The sequence below is a fragment of the Pteronotus mesoamericanus genome, unplaced genomic scaffold (genome assembly GCF_021234165.1).
Source record: "Pteronotus mesoamericanus isolate MK-2021 breed Mesoamerican mustached bat unplaced genomic scaffold, CSHL_Meso_final scaffold_507, whole genome shotgun sequence".
In the NCBI taxonomy this organism is placed as follows: Eukaryota; Metazoa; Chordata; class Mammalia; order Chiroptera; family Mormoopidae; genus Pteronotus; species Pteronotus mesoamericanus.
In genome coordinates, this window is record NW_026555319.1 from 675366 (window position 1) to 696902 (window position 21537).

Below are 21537 nucleotides of genomic sequence, written 5' to 3' on the forward strand. Positions count from 1 at the left end.
CTTCCGAGACGGTGAAACCGGCCCCAAGCGCAGGGCCGGCGTCAGACGGCGTCGCGCGGCCGCCCTTCGACGGGCGCCGTCTCTCTCCGCCCGCACCTGTCAAACGCGTCGGCCGCGCAGGCTGGGGGAGGGGCCGCGGGAATCAAGCGTCGCGCGCCGGCACCACTCGGACGCTCCGAAGCGGAGGGCGCCGCGGCACACGCGGCTCCAGGCTCCAGCCCGGGCTCCACGAGCTGCTGTGATCGCGGCCTCGCAGGGCGGCGTCCCAGGCCCAGCGCGAGGCGGGAGCCCGGGGCTCCGGCAGCTCCCACCGCGCGCAGGGGCCAACCGGAGCCCGGGGGCTGCGGCGACAAGACGCGATAACTCCAGCCAAAGCCTTAGGGCGGGTTTCACCGTCTCCCTCCTCCCAACACCAGGGGGCTGTAGGACAGGGGAGGGGTCCCCCGGATCCCTGCTGGCTCCAGAACACCCCTTTTCAAGTCCTGGCCATCGAGTCAACATCAGACGACATCAAGCAGGCGCGGAAAGGGGAGGACCGACGGGTGGGGAGGAACCGACCTGTCGATGAGGATTTTCTGGTCCCCCATCCAGGGGATGAGGTGCTGTCCCTGCTCCTGGGCCAGGGCCCGTTCATCGTCCCGGAACAGCTTGCACGCATAGCCGAAGACCAGAAGCTCCACTCGGTTCCCCCCACCGCCGGCTCCGCCGGGCCCGGCCTCCTCCTTCGCGCCACTTTTCCTCTCGGGTTTGGCGCGGCCGCCGCTCGCGCCGTACATGACAGCGTCCCCGGCGACCAGGCTGGCCCTGTCGTGCGCCGCTGTCCCGGATGCCTCCGCCTGGCCTGCCCCTCAGTCAAAAGCGCCGCATCCGGGCCCCAACCTCGACACGGCCGCCATAGCGGGCAACAAAATGGAGGAAGCACGACTTCCGTCGACGGGCAGCCCCACTTCCGGCGAGCCTGTGCGGCAGATTCGCCAAACCCTCGGATCCGTTTGAGCAGCTAGAAAATATTTTGACTGCACCCCTTCTCATTCGGAGGCGTCTCCGCGGCAGGAGCTTTCGTATTCGCGGGAGAGCGCGTTTTTAGTATCGGTTTCCTCGGGCGGCTGTCGGAGCGGTGACGAAAGTGCGGCGCCGGATCGTGCTCCACCTGCCCCGGGCCGGGCGGAAGGAGGGCGGGCGCTCTGGGGCCGCGGGCACGGCTCTGGGGGCTCCGGGATGGGAGGCCGGGGTACCGGGAAGTCTGGGGGGATCGGCGGACTCTGGGGATGGGGGACTGTGGGGTCAGGGTTTGGGGCGCCGGACGCCTGTGGGGCCGCCGCGCGGGACGTGCAGTGTGTCTGTCCGGTCCCTGAGCAGCCCACGCTGGTGGCCCCGGGCAGCGCTGGCTCTTGGCCGCTTTGAACGTCCCCTTGGGGTGGGGGAGGGGTGGCAGCGGCCAAAGCTCCCAGCCAAGCCCCGACGCTCCCCGGACCCCCTGGGATGCGGGGAGAGCGCCTCCCGACCCCGTGCGACGGCTCCTTCCGCCTGGCTGGGCAGGGAGGTGGGGGGGCCCCACCGCCCGCGGCGACTTCCCTGCTGCTCCGGCGGGGAGCCTCGCTTTCCCGCCTGTGAACAGCCGCAGGACAGCGCCCACTCCGTCCGGGAGCCGCCGGGCAGCTTGGAGCCGCGCTCAGGGACGCGGGCCCGGGCCAGTTTGAGGCAGGAGCGGAGACCCCGGCTGTGGCCCTGCAGCGTCCTGGTTGCCAGGAAACGCCCTTCAGCACTTGGGTGGGATGGAGGGGAAACCGAGGCAGCGGGGAGGCGGGGACCTGTCCCTCGGCTCACCCAGCGGCCGAGCTCGGTCCCCAGGTGCACCAAGCTCACCAGGAGCCCCACGTTAGCGGGGGAGGTGGTGGGGGGGGGCCTGACGTGCTCTGCGTCCTTCCCCTGGTCTGGAAGGAGAGCCTTTGAAACTGCATTCGCCCCAAGGCCTGGAAGGGGACGGTCAGGGTCCCGTGGTGCCCAAAGGAGAGCCCATAAAACAACTTTCGTTAATTGCCTGCCTCTGGTCACTCCTGTTTTACGAGGAGGTCCCTAACTCTTACAGAAAGAGCCCATAAATAACTTTGGGTACCTGCCCCAACTTTAATTGCCTTCTGTCACGTGTCTGTTTTACAACGAGATGAACAAGCGGGGTCTGGAGCCCCACGCACATCCATGGTTCGGCGGTCAGGTCCCCGGGGGGAAGCTGGGAACACATTGACCATAACGCTAGTCAGTGTGTAACGCCCTCACCCCCATCACGACAATGACTGCATTTTGCTCCCCATGTATAAAGCACACCCATGTTTTTGGCCCAAACTTTCAAAGAAAAAAACCAAACCTTTCATTTTTCCATAGGTCGAACAGAATTAGCACTGCCTGTGTATAATGCACTTCCCTATTTTTCCCTCAAAAATTTGGGCAAAACAGTGTGCGCTATACACAGCAATATATGGAATATAAACCCTCAGGACAAAGGACCCGGGGCTCTCGCTGTCCCGCCCCGAGCCTGTGCCTTCCCCGCCTCGGCGAGGCCTGTCCTGTTCCCCGAGGCTGTGTCACCAGCACACCCTGCCTGCCCCTCATGGACGTGCTGGTCTGCAATTCTCTCCTGTCACACCAAAGCAACGGCGGCTGACGGGCGCCTCCGCCGGAGGGGAGGGGGGCGAGGGCCAGGCCGAGGTGCGCTGGGTCCCGGCAGAGGCCTGGGGCTGCGAGGCAGGGCATCTCCAAGGGGCAGTGAGTGCGGTTCCGCTCGGCGGGCGCTGGCACCGCGGCCAAGGGACCGGTGGCAGGAGCGGCGTGTGGGCTGCCGCCCGCCAGTCATGAGAGGCGCGTGGAGGCTCCCACAAGCGTGGAAACAGGAAGAGGGAGCCTCCAAGACGGCACTCCGCATTTCCAGACGCGTTTTAGGGTTTGCTCGTCAAGTTCCTATCCCGAGGGGAGCAGGGCGCAGCGGCAGCTGGGCCCAGGCCAGCCCCCTGAGCCTGTCCGCAAGGCCCCCTTTCTCTGGCTGCCCAGTGGGCCACGCTGCCCAGCTGTCTCCTGTGCCTTCTTCCTTCTTTCACTGTCCGCAGCTTTGTGAAACGTGCCCTCACAGTCACCTGGACTCGCGTTGTGAAATCTTCCCTGCACCAAGTCCAGAGCCCACCATGGCTGGTGGCCGGAGGCACAGCCGCCCAGGGACAGGCGCCCTGGCCAGGGCCACGGCCAGCGCCTCTGGCCACGGGCGCAGGCCCTGCGCCCCTTCCCCCTCGTGCGCCTCGGAGGCTTTGGCTCCCGGTCTCTGCGGGACAGTGGGATGGAGGGGAAACCGAGGCAGCGGGGAGGGATTGCAGGTGTCAACTTAAGAAACATCCAAACCTCTAAGAATGTGTATGAGTTTATGTGAGCCAAACTGACAACTGCTGAGAAGCAAAATCTCAACGGACTGAGGAAAAGCTCTGGAAAATGGCGGTCAGAACCAAAGGGGAAGGCGGAAGGGGTGAGGCAGCTCCGCAGCTGACGGAGGGAGGCGGGAGCCAGCAAAGGTGGGGAGTCTCGGCCTGGGTGATGAGTCAACTTCTTTTGCCGTTAACAACCTGATAACAATATCAAAGGGGGGATTTGTGGTCTCTGCCCTGGTGGGAAATTGTGCCCTTAGGGGCCTGAAAAAAGGAAATCGCCCTAACTTACTGAAGGTCTGTTATCCCAGATGCCAGAGGACAACAGGCTGAGGAAGGCAAAGGTGGACTTGTCAGGGAAGACAGAGGCCTGGGATGGGCCGCTTTTAAGTGGGGTTTTCATTTCAGACCCCCACGTAATGTGAGGTCGCTTCAGGTCTCCGAGCGCCTCCGTCGCCCACACAGGGTGGGGTCCCCCCACTCCCTCCCCACTTAGTCACAGCCGCCCGGGGCCAGGGTGATCACGAAAAGCGCATAGTCTCAAAAGGGACCCTTCAGGGCTTCGAAACTGCCCGGGTTGGCGCATGAAGCCCGGGAGCAGAGCCCCCGGTGTCGCGGAGCAGCACGGGGTGGGGGGGGGCCGCCACCCTTGGGGCCGAGTCCCGGAGGCCGCGGTCGGTGCTCAAGGAAAGGGGTCTTTATTCAACAGAGGCCCTCAGGCCTATCACGTCACAGCTTTAACCACTTAAACCTGTCGGCCGAGGCTAAACCCCAGCACCCGCTATCACCCCCTCCCCATTCGTTTGTATTTATCTCGGTTAGTCTACAAACTAAAACAAAGTACACAAACGCAATTTTGGAAGAAAGGCAGGCCTCTGCCCCAGGACCTGTCCCCTCAGGAACACCCGAACAGGGGACACCGCGGCCCGGCCCGCGCGCTCCCAGGCTGCGCCCGCGCGCCTTCCGCGCCGCGGCCGCGGAGCGCAGAGGAGCGCGCGGGCCCGAGAGCCCTGCCTTTATTGCAGACCTTCTCCCCCAGAGCTCCCTGCGCTCCGGAGCGTTCAGCCTCTCGGCCGACCCCGCCCTGGGCTGTTTACCGTTGCCTCGGCAACCGCCTCCTGCGGCCCCTCCCTACCTCTGCCCGGGGATCTGATCAGATCTCTCTGCTTCAAAAGCTGCCACCGCCCCTCCCCCACTATGGCCCTAAGTGACAATGGCTCGGGCTCCTCAGGGCCGGCTTGGATCCGGGCCCTTCCACGCAGGTTGGGCTGAACCCTGTCTCGGAACATTGTCCTGAAAGAGAATTACTCGAAGCTTGTTTCCATCCGCCAAGATTGCTCTCTTGATCTGAGGTGACCGATGTCATTTCTTGCGGGCAGAAGCTGTCCCTTTGCCAGGACTTTGCAATAAAGTGTAATTGGGAAAACCTGGGGAGAATCCAGCCAGGTGCCCAGCCCTGAGCGGTGAGCACGCGGCAGCCCTGACTCAGCCCCTGCGAACGGGGGCCAGAAGCCGCTGAAGGCGGAACGGTGTCTACCCAGCGCTTCCTTCTAGAAATGCGTCCCAGGCAGCGAGCAGGTTTATGGCCGCAGAGTGTTGTTAATAACGGTGGAAAGTAGGGGCCATTAAGTAAGCGATGGCGCATTGCTGTCGTCGGCCCCGAGCGCGCGGAGAACAGAGCTCCGTGGGCGCGCGTGCGCCGCGGGCCGGGATGCCCACCGCCGGGCAGGCCCGCCTGCTGTAACGGGAGGCTCCGCGGCGTGTCTGCCGGAGGGGGCGGGGGGAACCACTGCAGCAGACCGTGGGACACTCCGGCTTTTCCCTGTGAGGCTGTGGTTGTAACAGTTTGGAAGAGTCCTTGAGATTTGTTCACCTGCAACAGGGTATCTACCGGCGCTGCTGCCGTGTGGGGAAACCAGAGAGGCGATAGATAGATATGCGTCCGTGTGTATCAACTTATTCACGTTCAGACAGCCTCTGGGAGAACTTACAGAAGGTGACAGGGCTGCCTCGGCAAACAGGATACATTGTGACCAGAGAAACGAGGAGGAAGCTCCTGGCACTGGGTCATTTTATCCTCAGTTACTTTGTAACCATCACATGAGTCCCAATAGAGGAGGAGGGGGGACATCACCTGGCACACAGATACGGGACAGTGGCTGACAGCATCTTGCTTTTAACAGCAATGATGGCTAACCCTTCTCTGCCCCCCAAATCTTCAGCTGCCTTCGGAGCCCGCCCAGCGCAGGCTCTGCAGTGTTTTGTTTTAAAGGCCCCGAAACTCAGAATTCCCCGCAAATTGTGGCAAACTCGCATGCTGCTATTTCCCATGGCTCTACTGTGCAGCAAAAATTTCAGTCTACCTCCTTTTCCATATTAACATTCATTTAAGTTCCAGTATCTAAAAGATAACAAAGGTTTTGGTTTTTTTTAAAGACGATCTCTTTTTTTTTTCCTGGTCGGCCAAGTGGGCAATTCTGTGGAAGCGAAGAGAGAAAAATCACCTTATTCTCCAACCTCTCACTGTGCTTACAAGATCAAAGTCGGAATAACATGCCCATCAGGGAATACACAGCACAGAAAAATATTCCGTGTTAAGCCAATCAGACTGCCCTGAAATGGCAACATTAGACGCATTCGGTACCTGATAAAACTCCAGCGAGGAGGGGCGGTCTGAGGCGGATCGGAGCCAAGGGCTGCCTGGCTGAGCCATTTTGTGCTTCCTTAAATTTTTATTTAAACTTCCTTAAGGTCTATATTTCTTTTCTTAAAATGACTTTTTTTTTTTTAAACAGAGAGTTTTTGGCTGACGTCAATGATATGCACAGTATCTTCCGATTTTATTATGAGGAGTTTTTTTTTTTTTAAGATTTTATTTATTTATTTTTAGAGAGGAGAAGGGAGGGAGAAAGGGAGGGAAACATCCATGTGCGGTTGCATTTCCCACGCCCCCTGCTGGGGGCCCAGCCTGCAACCCAGGCCAGTGTCCTACTCTGGGAATCGTAAAATGACTTTTTTAAAAAGTTTTTTCCCCACTTCACACTTTGTAACCATTGCCTGAGCCTGAATTTGGGGAGGAAGTGAATGAAACCCAAGCCGACCACACCTGCCTTGCGGGTGGCGGCTCCCCGGCCGCCCCGGGGACTGGCCGGCCGCCGGGCCTGGGGCTGGCCTCTCGGGGCCCAGCTCCCTGCCGCAGAGGAGGCCGCGGGCGCAGGCCGCCGCTCCAGCTCCGCACCCTCCAGCCCACCCTCGAGCTTCCGAGCCACTTTAATAAGCCTTTTATCAGAGTAGCTCGAGGTTTACAGAATCATTGCAGAGACAGTGCAGATGGTTCCCCTATCGGCCGGCCCAGCCTCTGCAACGCCTGGCGTCTTAGGCTCGTCACCATAGCTCCACGTCACCGCGTCAGATTTCCTGCTTCCCCCCAACGTCCTTCTGGCCCCGTCCGGCCCAGGGGCCACCCTCCATTCAGTCCCCGTGTCCTTGGGTTGATTGGTTGGTTGTGCTTATGACCCTTTCTCACACCCTCCTTGTTCTGATGACCTTGACCTTGAGGAGCGTGGTCACGTGTTGTAGGACTTCCCCCTCCCCCACCTTGGGATGCCTGATGACTTCCTCCTGGTCACCCCGGGGCCATCCCATCACGTCCAGGGACCCGCTGTCCCCCCGGCCTTCACCGTGGGCAGTGGCCTTGACCCACTGGCCGGGGCGTGTCCGTCGGGTTCTCGCGCGCAGACAGCAGCTCCCCGGTCCGTGGCGTCCTCATCAGAAGTCGCTGCACAGCCCATCCGAGGAGCGGGGCTCACGCTCCAGCCATCCAGGGGCCGCGCACGGGGCGTGGGGGTCTCAGACTGGGACCCCCTCCTCCGTCCATTGAGCTGTTCAGTATCAGCGCGGACCTGTGGGTGTTTCACGCTTGGAAGCCTCGGCCAAAGCGACCTCATTCACTGGGTTGCGCAAAGTATTCGGGTTCGGCCACAGTTTGTCTTGTCCCATTGCTGTGCGTGCGTGCGCGCGCGTGTGTCCGCACTTCCTTGATCTCGGGCGCCGCCACGCGCCCCGGCCCTGGACTCGGCCGCTTCTCCCACAGGGCGAAGGGCAGGCGGGCCGGCGGGCCGCGTCCACCCCGCGGACCCGGTTCCCTTCAGCTGCTTCTATCCCTGGTGTCGAAGGGATGCCGTCGCGTGACTGTCGTTTCTGTGGAGTCTCACAGATGGTTTTCTTTTTTAAAAAACAGGTTTGATTTGTTTATTTTTAGAGAGAGGGACTGGGAGGAGAAAGAGGGAGAGAAGCGTCCATGTGTGGTTGTGTCTCACGTGCCCCCTCCTGGCCCAGGCCTGCGCCCCGACTGGGAATCAGACCGGCGACCCCCTGGGTCACAGGCCGGCGCTCAGTCCACGGAGCCCCACCAGCCGGGACACAATTTTCTTTATTAATTGCTAAGTGTCCAAGTTTGGGGATTTTTTGGGTTTTGACCTACAAAGGGTTTGCCAATGGAGGGTAGGTGACCTCATCCTCACAGGCTGTCTCCTGGGGGTGGCATGGGGCACCCTAGGCTCCCCCCGCCCCAGGCAGTGAGTGCCGAGTGCATCAGTGGGGCAGTTTCTGTGCAAAGTGGCAGAAACACGACTCTGATAAGCTCTCAGAAGGAGCCGGTCGGCTCCCCAGCAAAGGAGTCTGCGCAGTTTTGCCTTAGGCGTGGCTGCTCCCCGGCAGGACCAGCCCTCCGAGCCCCGCCCTCCTCTGCGCGGCCTCCTGCCTCAGGCCCCACAGGGCGGCCCCTGAGGGCCCCAGGTCTCCTCCAGTTGTGACCCAGCCAGTCCTGCAGGTCCTCTGTCACATGCGCTCAAGAAAGAGCACAGGACGCCCCCAGGAGCCCCTGCCACAGCCCTGGTGGGACTCTCGCCCGCCCAGATGGGGTCACGCATCTGAACCCCAACAATGCTGTGGCCGGGGATGCTGTGCCTTCATTGTGTGCACCCAGCGCCTGATTCCCGTGTGGGAAAAGGCCAGGGCCCCACCCAGACCTCTGACATGGTCTGACAGGAGGGAGGGGTCCCCCCGAAACGGGAAGCCGGCCCTGGAAGAGGGGGAGCGACGGGGTGGGGGAGGACAGCCTCCGCGTCACTGCGCAGTGCGGCCGATACGCAGCCGGTTCTGCCCCTCCCCGCAGGCCTCCCCGGGCCTGCCGGTCCTGGACGAGCCCGGGAGAGCGGCTCCTGCCCCTGGGAACCGAGCGGGCCGCGCAGGAAGCCCGGCTGCTTCAGACCTGAGTGACAGCTGCGGCCTCCCTGCGGAGGCCGGGGGACGCGGAGAGGTGGCCCCAGCAGCTGGATCCCTGACAAAGCCCCTGGCGGCTCTGTCACGCCAAACCCGGACCCTGCCTCGGCGGCGGCAGCGGCGGCGGCGGTCCTGTCCTCGACTGTTCCGGGAGCAGGGCGGGCGCCGTTTCCTTGCTGCGATGGGGGCCTGCAGAGACGGGTCAGACGTCTTCGGGGCAGGCTTTGTGGCCCCTCAGTGCTGCACCTGGGTCCGCTGAGGTCACCTGGGCAGGGGCGGGGCCCCAAGCCCCCAGGGCCCGGTGGTGCGGGAGTCGCCCCGGGACACCATCTCTGGGGGGTGGGGGGAGGGATGAGCAGAGGCTCAGCGCCCCGTGGATCCGAGCAGGGACTCGGCCCAGCTGCCCTGGGGTCGCCGCTCAGGCTCAGTGTGCAGGCTGGGAAGTGGAGCGGGTCGTCCGGTGGGCGTCGCTGCGTATCCTGGGGGGCGAGTGAGTCATCCCGCGGGACGGGCACAGACCAGCCCAGACCGCGCAGTGGCTCAGTGGGCCCCCTCTCCCCCTCTCCCCCAGGGCCCTGCCCCTCCCGGGGGCCCCTCCCCACGGCTGTCCCTCAGCCCTGGCGCCTGCAGTCTGAGCACCTCAACGCCGCGGGAAGGGGCCAGCGTGGGCAGCGGAGGGTGCGTGTTCTCAGGCTCACGTCTTCCGTCGCCTGCGGCCTTGTGACTGAGGGGCACACAGGCCACTGGCCAGTCACCTGTCGCTGTGGGTCCCTCAGGCCCCGGCCGGGCTTCCGGGGCTGAAGCAGGTGCAGGCGCAGAGCCTCCGTACGCAGGCACCTCCCTCGGAGCACCTGGGCCGGCAGAGGGTCGGCCTCCCAGCGTGGCCCCAGGCTCCCAGATCCCCATGGGGAGGAGTGTGGTGGGCGTCCCGAGCCCTCACATTCCCGGACGGGCACGGCCGGTACCACTGTCAGCCTGTGGGTCCGAGGGAAGCTCGTCTCTGCCCTCGCAGGCTCTACCCAGCCTCCCCTGGGCCCGAGCGGCGCCTGCCTGCCTGCCTGCCTGCCTGCCGGGCCTGGCCGACTGGCTCCACCCAGTTCCTGGGCTGCCAGCCTGTCGGGGTCAGAACCCCTGGCGCGGAGGCGGGGCCGCCCTCCGCACACCGTTCTCTAATGTCTTTTCTTTAAAAAAAAAAAAAAAAAAAAAAAAAGATTTCATTCATTTATCTTTAGACAGGGGAGGGGAAGGAGAAAGAGAAGGAGTGAAACATCCATATGCGGTTGCATTTCGTGCGCCCCTCCCTGGGGCCGTGGCCCGCAGCCCAGGCCTGCGCCCTGACGGGGAAGGGAACCCGCGGCCCTTTGGTTCGCAGGCCAGCGCTCTGTCCACGGAGCTGCACCGGCCAGGGCTTTGGCGTCTTTTCATAAAATCCTGCCAAGGAGCATGCACCAGAGGGCGTGTGGCGGGCGAGCCTGTTTGTGCCCACAGGCAGCTGGCCCAGGGCATCTCGGTTCGCGCCTTCTCCTCGGCCCTGCCCTGAGAGACAGGGAGGCGCTGCTGCGGCTCCCACACGCCGCCAGGCACCGTGCCACGCCTGGGGGCAGAAGGAGTCACGGACGGAGGGACGATGACAGTCGAGAGCGGGACAGGTGCGTGGAATCATCTCAACCACCCGCCAGTTGCCGAGGCTCCTTCGCAGACAGAGCGGGCGGGCGGCCTGGAGGGCGTCGGCGGTGGACAGTTGTCATGCCCTGGGTGGCGTCCGTCTCGCGCCAGCGAAAACGCAGGCTCAGGCCACTCTGACATGCCGACTCCCCGGGCCGGTGGCCGCCTCGACAGCTGCTCGGAGTGGCGGTCGGTCCTGAGTGCAGGGCGCAGCCCCGGGGCAAACCACAAATAAATAATAAACCGCAGACAGAGAGGAGCGTGAGACCGAGGGCCACGGCCCGCGCGGGGGGGGGGCGGGTCTGGGGCGGTTGGGGGCCGGCAGGGTCTCGAGGACGCTCCTGACCTGAAGGACCAGCCCCGGGAAAGTGACCCGAGCCTTCTGTCCGGTCGCTCCGTGACTTCCTTCTGCCCGTCGCCAGGGAGGTGGCTGCGGCAACCGACCAACCCACCGGACCTGCGAGGGGCGCGGCTCCTTCCTGACCCCCCCATCTCATCCTCGGCTGTCAGGCACCCATGTTCTAAGTGGCTCTGGACACTGACTCTCCGGGGCGATTACGCGACTAAATTGCCCTAAACTCATGAATCCCACCTGTGCCACGTGGCAGCGCACACGGGGGTTGCCATGGCACCTGTCTCCATGGTACCGGCGGCCCGTTCCAGAAGTCAAATGTGCGTCTGCGGCGGGGACTGCCGAGCGTCAGTGTCGGAGGCGGGGGTGGGGGGAGAGAACAGGTCGGACCCGGGTCCCACTGTGCCCAGCACCCTCACCACAAGTGGCCCTTGGGAGCCAACAAATGCCTTTGCCCTTTAGGGTTAAACGTGTGACGTTTGGTTTTTCCTTTCAACGCCGGTGAAGCTGCTTCTCGGCGATTCCGAGCCTCCCCGGAGGAATCACGGCCGAGACCAGAGGCCCTGCAGCCTCCCCGCCGCGCCCCACTCCTGCGCCAGGGGCGCGCCCCCAGGTTCCCTGCCCTCCCGTGGTCGCTGGAGCCGCCGCCGGCGGGGGCGGCCTTGGCCGCGAGCCCTCCCGGGCCAACGCTCCCTTCCTGGAAGGCCCCTCTCGCTGTGGTGCTGTTCCCGTCATTTCTTGGAGGGATGCGCATGACTCATTTCTGACCACGCACGACCCCGGTCGGAGCCGTGGCCACGCGTGGGATGCTCACCAGAGCCCCGCGCTGAGTGGACCCAGGAAGCAGGGGCGGGCGCTGTCCCTGCCCAGCCACCCGGAGGCGGGGGGGGGTCTCCCTCCTGCGCCGGGCTCAGCCCACCGTTCCTGGGCTCAGATAATCGTATTTTATCGTTGACGTGCCAGGAGTTTTTGGGTGCAGGTCACAGAATTCCATCGCGAACAAGCGCCATCAGGAAAGAGTGTGTTGCCTCCTGGACGCGGTCCCGGGAGGGCAGGGTGAGGAGGGCCGCTGGGCGGGCGGCTGGGGAGGCCTCGCACCCAGAACCACCCTGGAAGAGGCCTCGGAGGATGTTCACAGGCCGCGTGCCACCCATCTCTTCAAGGGAAGGGGCCCTGGGGACAGCCCTGGCCGGAGGGCGACCCCGCTGGGCTCTGGGGCAGGCGGACAACCCAGGGCCCCACTGTGCAGGGAAACGGGCCCCAGGCCCGAGTGAGTGAGTGGCCGTGGTCATCACCCAGCGTCCCAAGCCTCCTGCGACCCTGGAGTCCCGGACTGGACAGTCCACCAGCCACCTGCTGCCTGGATTCAAGCTTCCCTGCAGGGGACAGAGCCCCAGCCAGATGCGGCCTGTCCCTGGCTGAGGGGCCACCCTCACAGGCAGACCTGCTGGGGCCTGAGTCCAGGGAGACAGGAGAGGCCGAGGGGAGGGGCCACCGCCCTCCGCCAAGTGACCCCCGGCCCCCGCAGCAAGCTAGGGGCACCAGCCCCCACCCCCCGTGGAGAGCCCCCCGGGGCTTCCAAACTGGGACCCCACCTGCCTCCAGACGTTCCCTCCACCGCCTTCTCCAGGCGCTTGCGGTCGGTCACGGCGTCACTGCAGGACACCGGTTCCTATGTCATGGGGTCTCCCCGCAGGCCAGGCCCGGGGCCCCTGGTACAGGATGGGGACCCTCCGGGGTCCCCTCCTTGCCCCCCGTAGGGGGACCCTGCTGAGGTTTTGCACAGGGAGCTCAGCTCTTGCCTCATGAAGAGGAGCCCAGGACAAGAAAGAGGGACGGCCCCCGGGAGGAGGCAGCTCTGTCCCCAGGAACACGCACTGTTGACAATGAGGATGGTGGGAGCGGGCCCAGCGCTGACCTGGCGGTGACTGTGACCGGGGGACACGTGGCCGTGCGAGCATCGCCCGAAGGCAGGGGGCTCCCTGGGAAGCCGGGCCGGGCCTGCTCCTGCGGTCGCCCCCGCTCCCTGCTTCCCGCCTGGCCCTGGCCCTCGCCTGCAGGGGGCGACCGCGGACCCGCCCCGCCCTCCGCGCAGAAGCCTGCCGCCTCCTCTGCCCCGGGAACAGCGGCCGGTCTCGCTCCGCGCCGGGCAGCGCGGCCTTTACTCCCACCGGCCAAGTGCCATCTATTGATTTCAATTTGCGTTTTCAATAAACTCGGTCCTCTTAGAAAGAGCAGCCGTTCGTGAGTGTGGCGAAATGTTGATTTCTTGCAGAATCCCGAAGCCTAATTGCAGCTCTCCAGGGAGCAACGCGGGGACAAGGACCCACGAAGCCACCCCCAGAGCACGGGCATCGAAGCGCGTGCGCGCCCAGCACAGGCGGGGCCTGCGGCCGCCGGGATGAGGGCTTGTCCTCAAACCCACAGGCCCTGGGCCTGACGGGGGGACCTGGTGGCCTGCCCAGCACCCAGGTCAGCGAAACGGCGGCCGGGATCGATGTCCCCCGTCTGGGGGACTTCTGCCTCTCCTCTCTGCGTCCCAGGACGGACCCTGGGCCCCAACACCGGACAAGTGGCTCCAGCACCAGCGTGCTGGCCTGCGAGGCGAGAGGACCCGCCCCCCGCATCTCCCTCCGTTAGCCCTTCCATTGCTTCACCCAGCAAACGGGGGCGACTTCTGCAGCAGCTGATACCATTGTACACCCTTTACCTGCAAAGGCAACTCGCCAGGAAAAGCAATCGTTTCAACATAAAAGTTGTAGCAAGTGGTCATCGTGTGCAAAAATTAAGACCTCAGCGCGCACCTCACACCTGATGCAAAGGTCCCCTCCCGCTGCACCGGGGACCCGAGTGTCCTCTGTGGAGTCACAAACCTGTTGGGAGGGCACCCAGGGGAACGTCGTGACCTTGGGGTAGAACATCGCGCCCAAAGCACCATCTGTGCGGGAAATTTTGATAAATGCGACTCCATCAAAGTTGAAATTGTCTGCAAAAGACATGAAGGTGGGAATGATAAGACCCACCACAGGCTGGCAGGGAATACGTGCAACTCAGACGCCTGACAACACACGTGTATCTAGAAAGCACAAGTAACTGTTAACGCTGCGTGAGAGCAAGACAAAGCACTCCGCTGTAAAAAACTGGCGAGAAGATGTACGCAGGCGTTCTACCGCAGGACACAGGTAAGCCCCCAATGAAGCTCTCGGCCTGAGGCGTTGTTAGGAAACTGCAAACGAATGCCGCTGCAGTGCCGGTGCACGCGGAGCAGAGTGGCTCACCGTTCAAAGGACAAAAAGAGAAAAAGGACAACATTAAGTGCCGCTGAAGACGCAAGTGACAGGAGCTCCAAGTGCAGGCCAGCGCGGCCGCGGCGGCGCCCTGCTGGGAAGCATTGTGCGCAGCTGAGTTCAGGTGTCCCCCGTCTGCAGAGGCACGGCCACTAAGAGAGGAGCCAGAGCCTCTGGCCACCGTGGCCCTTGGTCAGCGAGCAGACCCGGGGAAACGCCACCAAAGCCAAGGCTGGAGCCGCCGCCGCTCCCGAGGAGGCGCGATCGGCCGCCACAAAGCTCGGGGGAGGGAGGCTCCCGAAGCCGCCTGCCTGTCCGGGTGGAGGCCGAGCCCTTCAGCAGAAGAGCCGGGGAGGCGATGCGGGGTGTCTGCCGGCAGGGCCCACGTGTGGAGGCCGGCAGCCGCCCGCAGAGGGGCCTGTGCGAGAGGCTCACGAGGGCCTCGCCTTCTGGCCCGAGTGCATGGGAGACCTGCCTCTCAGGCTCCGGGGTTCAGGGGGCGAGGACCAGCCCCCCTGCCCACTCCCCAGAGAAGGGTCGTGTGTGGGGAGAGCGCCGACGCGTACAGGCCGCCGTCTGTCCGCGGACTCAAGCTTCTCATTTATAAAGCGAAAACGATACCAAAAGAAAGAGCTGTGGGGAGGGGGAGGGGAGGGAGGGAGGGAAGGGGGGCTGTTGGAGGCTGGGGCCGGGTCCTGTGTCCTCAGGGGACCCCGCAAACGTCCCCGTGACTCTGGAGCGCACAGCCGACGGTGTGGCCGGGGCCCAGGGCCCCCTGAACCGAGGCCTCGCCGTGTCGGGGTGCCAGGCACCCCCCCCCGGGTGGCATCCGGCCCCATGGACCTGGGGGTGGGGCGCCGGCGGAGGTCCGGTCACGGGGGCCCCCACCCTGCAGCCGCCGCGGGCGCACGGGGCCACCCTGGCCGGGGGTAAAGCCCCCCCAGGGACAGGAAGTCCCTCCATCAGGGCACCAGAAATCCCCGCCCCGTCCATTTCTATAAAAGGGCAGTTTCCCTGGTGAAAAGCGTACTAACGATAAAAAGTTGATGTATTAAATACATAAATATATAACATGCACATATTAGGTGTATCAGTATTAATCTCAGGCATTACATAAAAATCTATCTGTTATGTACTTGTATAACATATCTGCATATGATGTCAATATATTTTATATAAATATTTAATCTATTTATGTAGTTTAGAAGAATTGTCTGCTTCTATAATGTGATTATAACTCAATCCAAGGAATATTTTAACACCTGGAGTTTTTCAGACACAGAATTTATTTTACTTAACTTCAAAGATATGTCTTTGTATGTATTTTTTTCTTGTTAAGCAGAAGTGTATTCCAGCGATCAATAACGCGCTGTCAGGCGTCAGGAGACATCCCGCAGAATTGGGACGCGGTGAAATATGAGCCGCGCAGGGAAGGAGCGTGTAAATCTGCCTGCTGTCGGCTTAAATCGATGATGTAATTTTAAACGGATGGCACATCTCGATGGTCTCCAGTCGCCAGGGACGCACAGGCGAGAGGAATGTGGCACTTTTATTTAAAATGTCAATATTCGCCACAGATGAGGAATTACATTTTTGCAACAGTATATTTACCTTTTTGCAACAGTGTATTTACATTTTAAATAAAAATATTAGATAGTGATGGGTGAGGAGATAAAATGTGTGAGGAGGTAGATAGTTCTAAAAAAAAACTAAGCAGCTCCAAGGGCCGTGGCCTGGAGGTGGCCCGGGGAGCCTGCAGGCCAGGGTGACAGGTGCGTCCCCAGGATCTGAGGGGACCCAGTGGGAGGGGGCGGGGAGTGGAGGGGGCCCCGTGCAGGACACAGTGTGGGGCCAGTGAGAGCCTGCGGGCGGAACGGGGCTCCTGGGGCTGAGATCGCCGTTTATGACCCCAAACACAAATTCTCTCCCCTTGTTTCTAATTCTCCCACTTCGTGTTTGTTGCTGGCGGACATCGGTCCTTTCACAGCGACAGGGGAGAAGCAATTTCAGGGACCGCACACGGGAGACTGAGTGGCCAGGTTTCTTAGGACAGAAGCGGACAGCTGCCCCGGTTCCTGGGTCTCATCTCCGCCGGCCCCACTGTGGGCAAGTCCAGCCTTGTCGCCGTCAGGCGCAGAAGGGCAACCGGGGCCGCCAGGGCCGGTGCTGCGCGCCGAGCTCCGTCTAGTGCAGCCTCTGTCCGGCGGGGCCGCGCGGAGTGGGCAGGGCTGCCCACGAAGATCGCGTGCGAACCCACGGGGCGTGCACGTAGGGCCCGGCTTGGGGGGAACAGGGTCACTTCAAACTGGCCAATCGTGTCCCCAGTTCTTCGTGGGCTTGCGCTGGGCCCTGCCCCGACCAATCTGGTTGCTCGGTCTCCCACAGCTCTGTGCCCCTGATCCAATCCGGCCCTCTTCCCAGGCTGGGCTCCACCCCCGGCGGCGGCTGCCGAGGCCCCCACTGCCCCTTCGCGGCTTATTCCTCCCCCCACTCGTGGCCTGGTTGCGTGGCCCGTCGAACTGGGAGGCAGAAAAGCCAGCCCTTCCTCCGCGTGCAGCGGCTGGCAGGGCCTTCGTCCCGGGGCAGGGCGGTGCCGCGGCCTCCGGCCAATCCCGCCTGTCGTTCCGCCCAGCTCCCCGGTCCCCGAGGCTGCGTGTCCGATGCGCTTTGCTCCCCCTTCGTTAGCATCTTGCCGCCCACGCTGGCGTGCTGCCCCGGGCAGGACTTCGGCCGGTTCTGGGCAACATCCCGCAACATGTTAAACGTTCGGGGTCTTACTGGAAGGGCCGTGGGAAGACACATCTAGCCATATACACAGGAACAGAGTGACTTGTCACTAGGTCCTTTCTGGTGACACTTTGAGGTGCTGGGTGTCTGGGCCTCCTAACGCCCCGAGGGCCTTGCCTCCCGGGACCCCCACGGCAGCCCGGCGGGGGGCGGGGGGAGGCGCTGCCCTGACCGGGAAGCCGAGGCTGGGACCTGACCAGGCCTCCTGGCCCGTGTCCCTGCTGCGGTCCCTGCCAGGCTGGGCCCAGAGCCTGGCCCGGAGGGGACACAGCGACGGGTCCTGGGCACCCTCTGTCCTAAGTCGTGACGTTCAGCGTTTAGGGCTGATGTTTTCCAGCGCGTCGGCGGCCCCCCCTTTCCCTTTGTGACTCAAGACCATCCGGTCCCTGGGAGGAGACAGAGTGTCTCTGTCGTGCCTCCTGACCCCGAGTCAGAGTCTGGGCACCGCGTGGCACCTCCCCTGCCGGGGTCGGGGTCCGAGCGTGGCCGCGAGGTCACGGCTTACCCTCGGACAGCCCTCCGGGGCCCCCTGCTGCAGGGCAGGGGGGTTACGTGCGCAGGGGCGGCGTTGCTTCCTCAGCGTTGGGTGCGACGCGGCACCGACGCTGCGACACACCAGCCAAGCGCTGCCCGGCGCGCCCCGCACCCAAGGTCGAGTCGCCTTCCGCCGCCATCGGCCTGACCCCTTCACCCTCGTCCCCCGCAACCCCCCGCCCCCTCTGGCGACCACCGTCCTGCCGTCCGGCGGGCTTGTTGCTTTCAGGTCTACACCCCCCGTAGGAGCGAAACCGCCGGGCGCGCGTCCCTCCCTGTCTGACGTGTCTCGCTTGCCCGATGCTCCCAGGGTCCCCCCGCGCGGTCACGCACGGGGGCGTCTGTCCTTCCGAGGGCGGCGGGCACGCCCCGCACCGTCCGTCCCCAGCCCTGCACCCAAGGACACCCCTGCTGCCGCGGGGCTTGGCCGCCGTGAGTGACGCTGCGGCGGCGAACAGGGGGCCGCGCATAGCTTCACGGGTACATGTTTCCGAACTCTCAGGTGGACACCAGAAGGGGGTGGCTGGGCCCTAGGGTGGCCCTGTTCTTAATCTTCTGAGGCGCCTCCACCGGCCGCCACCGCCCCAGCACGTGCCGTTTCCTGTGTTACTGACGACGGCCGTTCTGACAGGTGTGTGGTGTATCTCAGGGTGGAGCGGGCGGCTTGGCCTTCGGGGGCCGGGCCCGCCGCCGGCCGCCCGCGGAGCAGACCCTTCAGGGCTGCCTGGCGTCCGCGCCTGTGCCCCCCGGGACCGTGTTTGCCGGGCGTGGACTCTGCCCAGCCTTGTTGTGGGCACAGAGGTCAGGACCCGACTTCTGGCCCTTCCCTCTGTCTCCCGGTCTCAGCAGGGGACAGAGGGCTGGGGGGCGGGGTGTTTACGACAGCGAGGACCTTGCGGGGGGGCTGGACCCCCCACAGCAGCGGGGAAGGTTTAGGGGAAGGCCATTCGCCCCCAGTGTTCCCAGGGAGCCCCTTGGCCGTGGCTGAGGACTCGGCCCCGCCCGCCCTGAGCTCTGTCCCCTCTGCCCTCGGGGAGGTCACAGCTGCAGGGTGGCCGTGGGGGCAGGATGTTTTGTGCTGTAAATAGTTTCATTCAAGGCCCTGGGTCTGCGGGGCCAGAAGCTGGAGCTGGAAATAGCTCGCGGTGACCCCCACAGCGCGGGCCACCGGACCGCGGGCCCGGGGTCACCCTTCCTGCTCACGTGGGCGGCGGTCCCCGGCGTGGGGGCTGCCGCGGGAACAAGGCCGCCTTGTGTGGCTGTCTGAGGGCCTTTCACCGCCGACTCCCTCCCCGGAAGGCCCAGCTGCGGCTCCTCCTCGGAGGGACCCGGTCCCTTTACGGAGGGGCCGGGCCGGCAGGGGCAGCAGACTGCGTGGGGCGGGGCGGGGCCTGGGAATGAGCCAGACCCCCGGGGCCCCGCAGCTGCCGCCGCCCCTCCCCCGCCGCGCCCCTCCCAGATGCAGGGGCGGCAGGGGCGGCCCCGTGGGGCTCACGTGGCAAAGCCGGGCCACTCTGCTCCCGTAGCGGGACGGAGGGCGGTCAGAGGGACGCGGGTGGGCGCTCCGACCCCGGTGGCGGCGTGCGCGGGGCGGCAGGCTCGTGGAGGACGGCTCTGTAATGAAAGCGCGGGGCCTTTCTCCCGGGAATCCATCCCTGGAAGTGTCCGTTTCAGACAAACTCTGCATCTTGCGTGCCGGGGGCTTCATCCTCCCCGAGGGGGCCCTTTCCCAGTCCCCACAAAGAGCCCCATGAGTCTGGGGACCCCAAGGCCTGGCTGGGGTCTCCCGTGCCCCCGCCTGCCCCAGGACCGCCTGCCTGCACCCGAGCCACCCGGAGAGCAGGGCTCTCTGGGCACAGGGTCACATCACAGTCGCCTCCTGCCGCATCGTCCTTGTCCTCGCCGAGTGCACCCCTGGCTCGGCAAGCAATCAGGGCGCAGAGCCATCGACTCGCTGATCAGCTGATTGGCTGGTGACAGGCAGCTTCTCCAGTGATTGCTCCGAGCGCGGCCCCCGGTCTCAGGGACGGGCACGTTTGGGCACACCCTGTAAACCTGCCGCTGTGTCCCCAACGCGTCTTTAGGCCCCTGTGTTCCTCTCACAGCCTGTCCAGGCTCATTTCCTCCTCACGGAAGGTCCTGGAACACCCTGAGGGCCCTCAGTTCTCTGACGTGAATGGGAACATGTCCTGTGGCTGTCAACCTTCCCCTTTGGGGAAAAGCGGCCTCCTGGATGTCTCAGGGGTGCGGCCAAACGGGCAGCCCCAGGGAGCCCCCGCTCAGCCCCCGACCCCCACCCCCGACGGAGGGGGAACACGCAGGCTCCCCGGACGGCGCGCTCCACAGGCATCCGGGTGGGGGACAGGGCTTCCTGCCGGGGGGCTGGAGGCCAGCACGACCCGCAGCGGCCTGGCTCCCCGGGGTTTGCAGAACGTGGCCGACGAGGACCAGCTCGGGCAGGGCCGGGGCTTCCCAGCAGGACCAAGCAGGTGGCCGGTGGTGGTGCTGCTTCCAGCAGAGCGCGTGCCTCGGTGGGCATGTGTGTGCACGCGTGTGCATGCATGTTGTGGTGCTGAGTCAGCTCTGTGACCCCCGAGGCTGGAAGCACGCAGGCGCGTGGCTCCCGCCCTCCCAGCCTCGCAAGCCGAGCTCGCCCGCTTCCTGGGGCGTTCCCAGCAGCCCCCCCAGACCCCAGAACCTCCCTGCCTCCTCCCTCAGCCACGGCTGTGGCAGCAGCATATCCGACCTGCTCGACGACGAGCCGTGGGCCAGGGAGGCGCAGGGCCTGCCCCGCCACTGCCCCCGTCCGGCCCTGACGTGCCGGCGGCCGTGGCTGAGAACCGGCCTCACAAACACGGTCTTGGCCTGCTGGCGTGTGCAAGGTCCTTCTGGCAGGTGTTGGCATTGCTCACATCCTCTTCAAAGTCACCAGTGTAGAAACGAACCCAGGGGAGCTCTGGGGGGAGGGACTCAGGAGCCGTTCCCGCCTGGGTTTTCTCGGGATTGCTAGGTGGAGCATGGGAACAGCCGTGCGCTGGGGACTCTGCGGAGCAGCCCCCGGGAAGCCTGGGGCCCTGCTGGACGCAGGGAGGCAGGCTGCTCCCCAGCCTCGCACGCGGTCTCTGGGGGGAGCGTCTTCACACCAGGCCAACTTGGGGGACCTTGCCAGGCATCAGCTTAGAGCCCCTGGAAGTCTTGCCAAGAAGGCGGATTCCTGGGCCCCGGCCAGACCCCCGGATCTGAGCGCGGAGCAGGCGAGACCAGGCGCTTGCCTCCCCACACGCTGCCAGGCTGTGCACGCAGCCACGGAAGCGTGAGAACCGGCTCTCCAGACAGGCCGGTGGTGTGTGCGGACCACGCGCTCACCGCCGTCCCTGTGTCCGCCGCCCATCTGTCCACCCATCCATTCGTTTGCCCCTTCCTTCCTTCTTTCCTCGGTGCCCCGGCCCTGGCGGTGAATGAGCCAGGCCAGGCCCATTGCTCATGGCCTCACACTCCAGTGAGGGAGGCGGGCGCAGCAGTGGGGGCCCCAGAGGGGCAAAAGCGACCGGCCTGGTTGCCTGAGCGACGGCCGAGCCCAGGACCCGGACTGAGCTCAGGCCGCCCACGAGCGGCGGCGTCTGACTCCCGTGGCCCAGAGGCTCCGAGGCCTCATGGAGAGCAGAGCTGAATTGCTTTTCCGGCCACGGTGCGCCGACGCGTAAGGCAGAGCGGCCCCCGCAGGCTGGTCCGCGCTTGCGGAGCTGTGTGCGCCGAGGCCGTTCCGAGTGCGGCCGCTGAGCGTGGCGCACACGCTGCCTGCTGTTCACCACGGAGGCCGCTTAGGGTTCCTGCCGCACCCACGGGCCCATCAAATATTCATCGTGCCACTAAGGGCCCCGTGAGTCAGACGCAGCGGTGGGCAGACCACCCGCCGTGACAGGGAGGCCGGGGAGGACGCAGTCGCGGGTCTCCCGCTGGTCTGGGCAGAGCTGCGGGGGGAGCACACACGTGGAGCAGGTTTGAACCACACATGTCCCATTCCGGGTGAAAGCGCGGATGGGCGGGCAGAGTGTGCTGTCGGGGAGAGGCGCCTGCGCCCACGGCCACCACCCGCAGGGCCCGGGGGAGGACCTGCCAGGGGCCGGGCCAGGGGCCCCCGAACAGCCTCCTCCTGATGAGCAGCCCCACAGGCGGCGCCGGCGGGCGAGTGTGTCACCACCATGGGCCCTCGGGGCAAGGG

The 21537-nt window shown here is 64.6% G+C and overlaps 1 protein-coding gene across 2 annotated transcripts in view; it reads right to left on the reverse strand.

Annotated features, from left to right (window-relative positions):
- SFSWAP (splicing factor SWAP) overlaps positions 1-904 on the reverse strand; it is a 37155-nt gene extending 36251 nt beyond the window's left edge. The window contains exon 1 of one of the 2 annotated variants that reach the window (XM_054594080.1): positions 559-904. In XM_054594080.1, coding sequence (XP_054450055.1) covers positions 559-776 — 218 coding nt within the window. In that variant the 5' untranslated portion in view covers positions 777-904. The remainder of the gene's footprint in view (positions 1-558) is intronic. The other variant, XM_054594082.1, reaches the window with a different exon arrangement.
- Between the last annotated feature and the right edge of the window lie 20633 nt (positions 905-21537).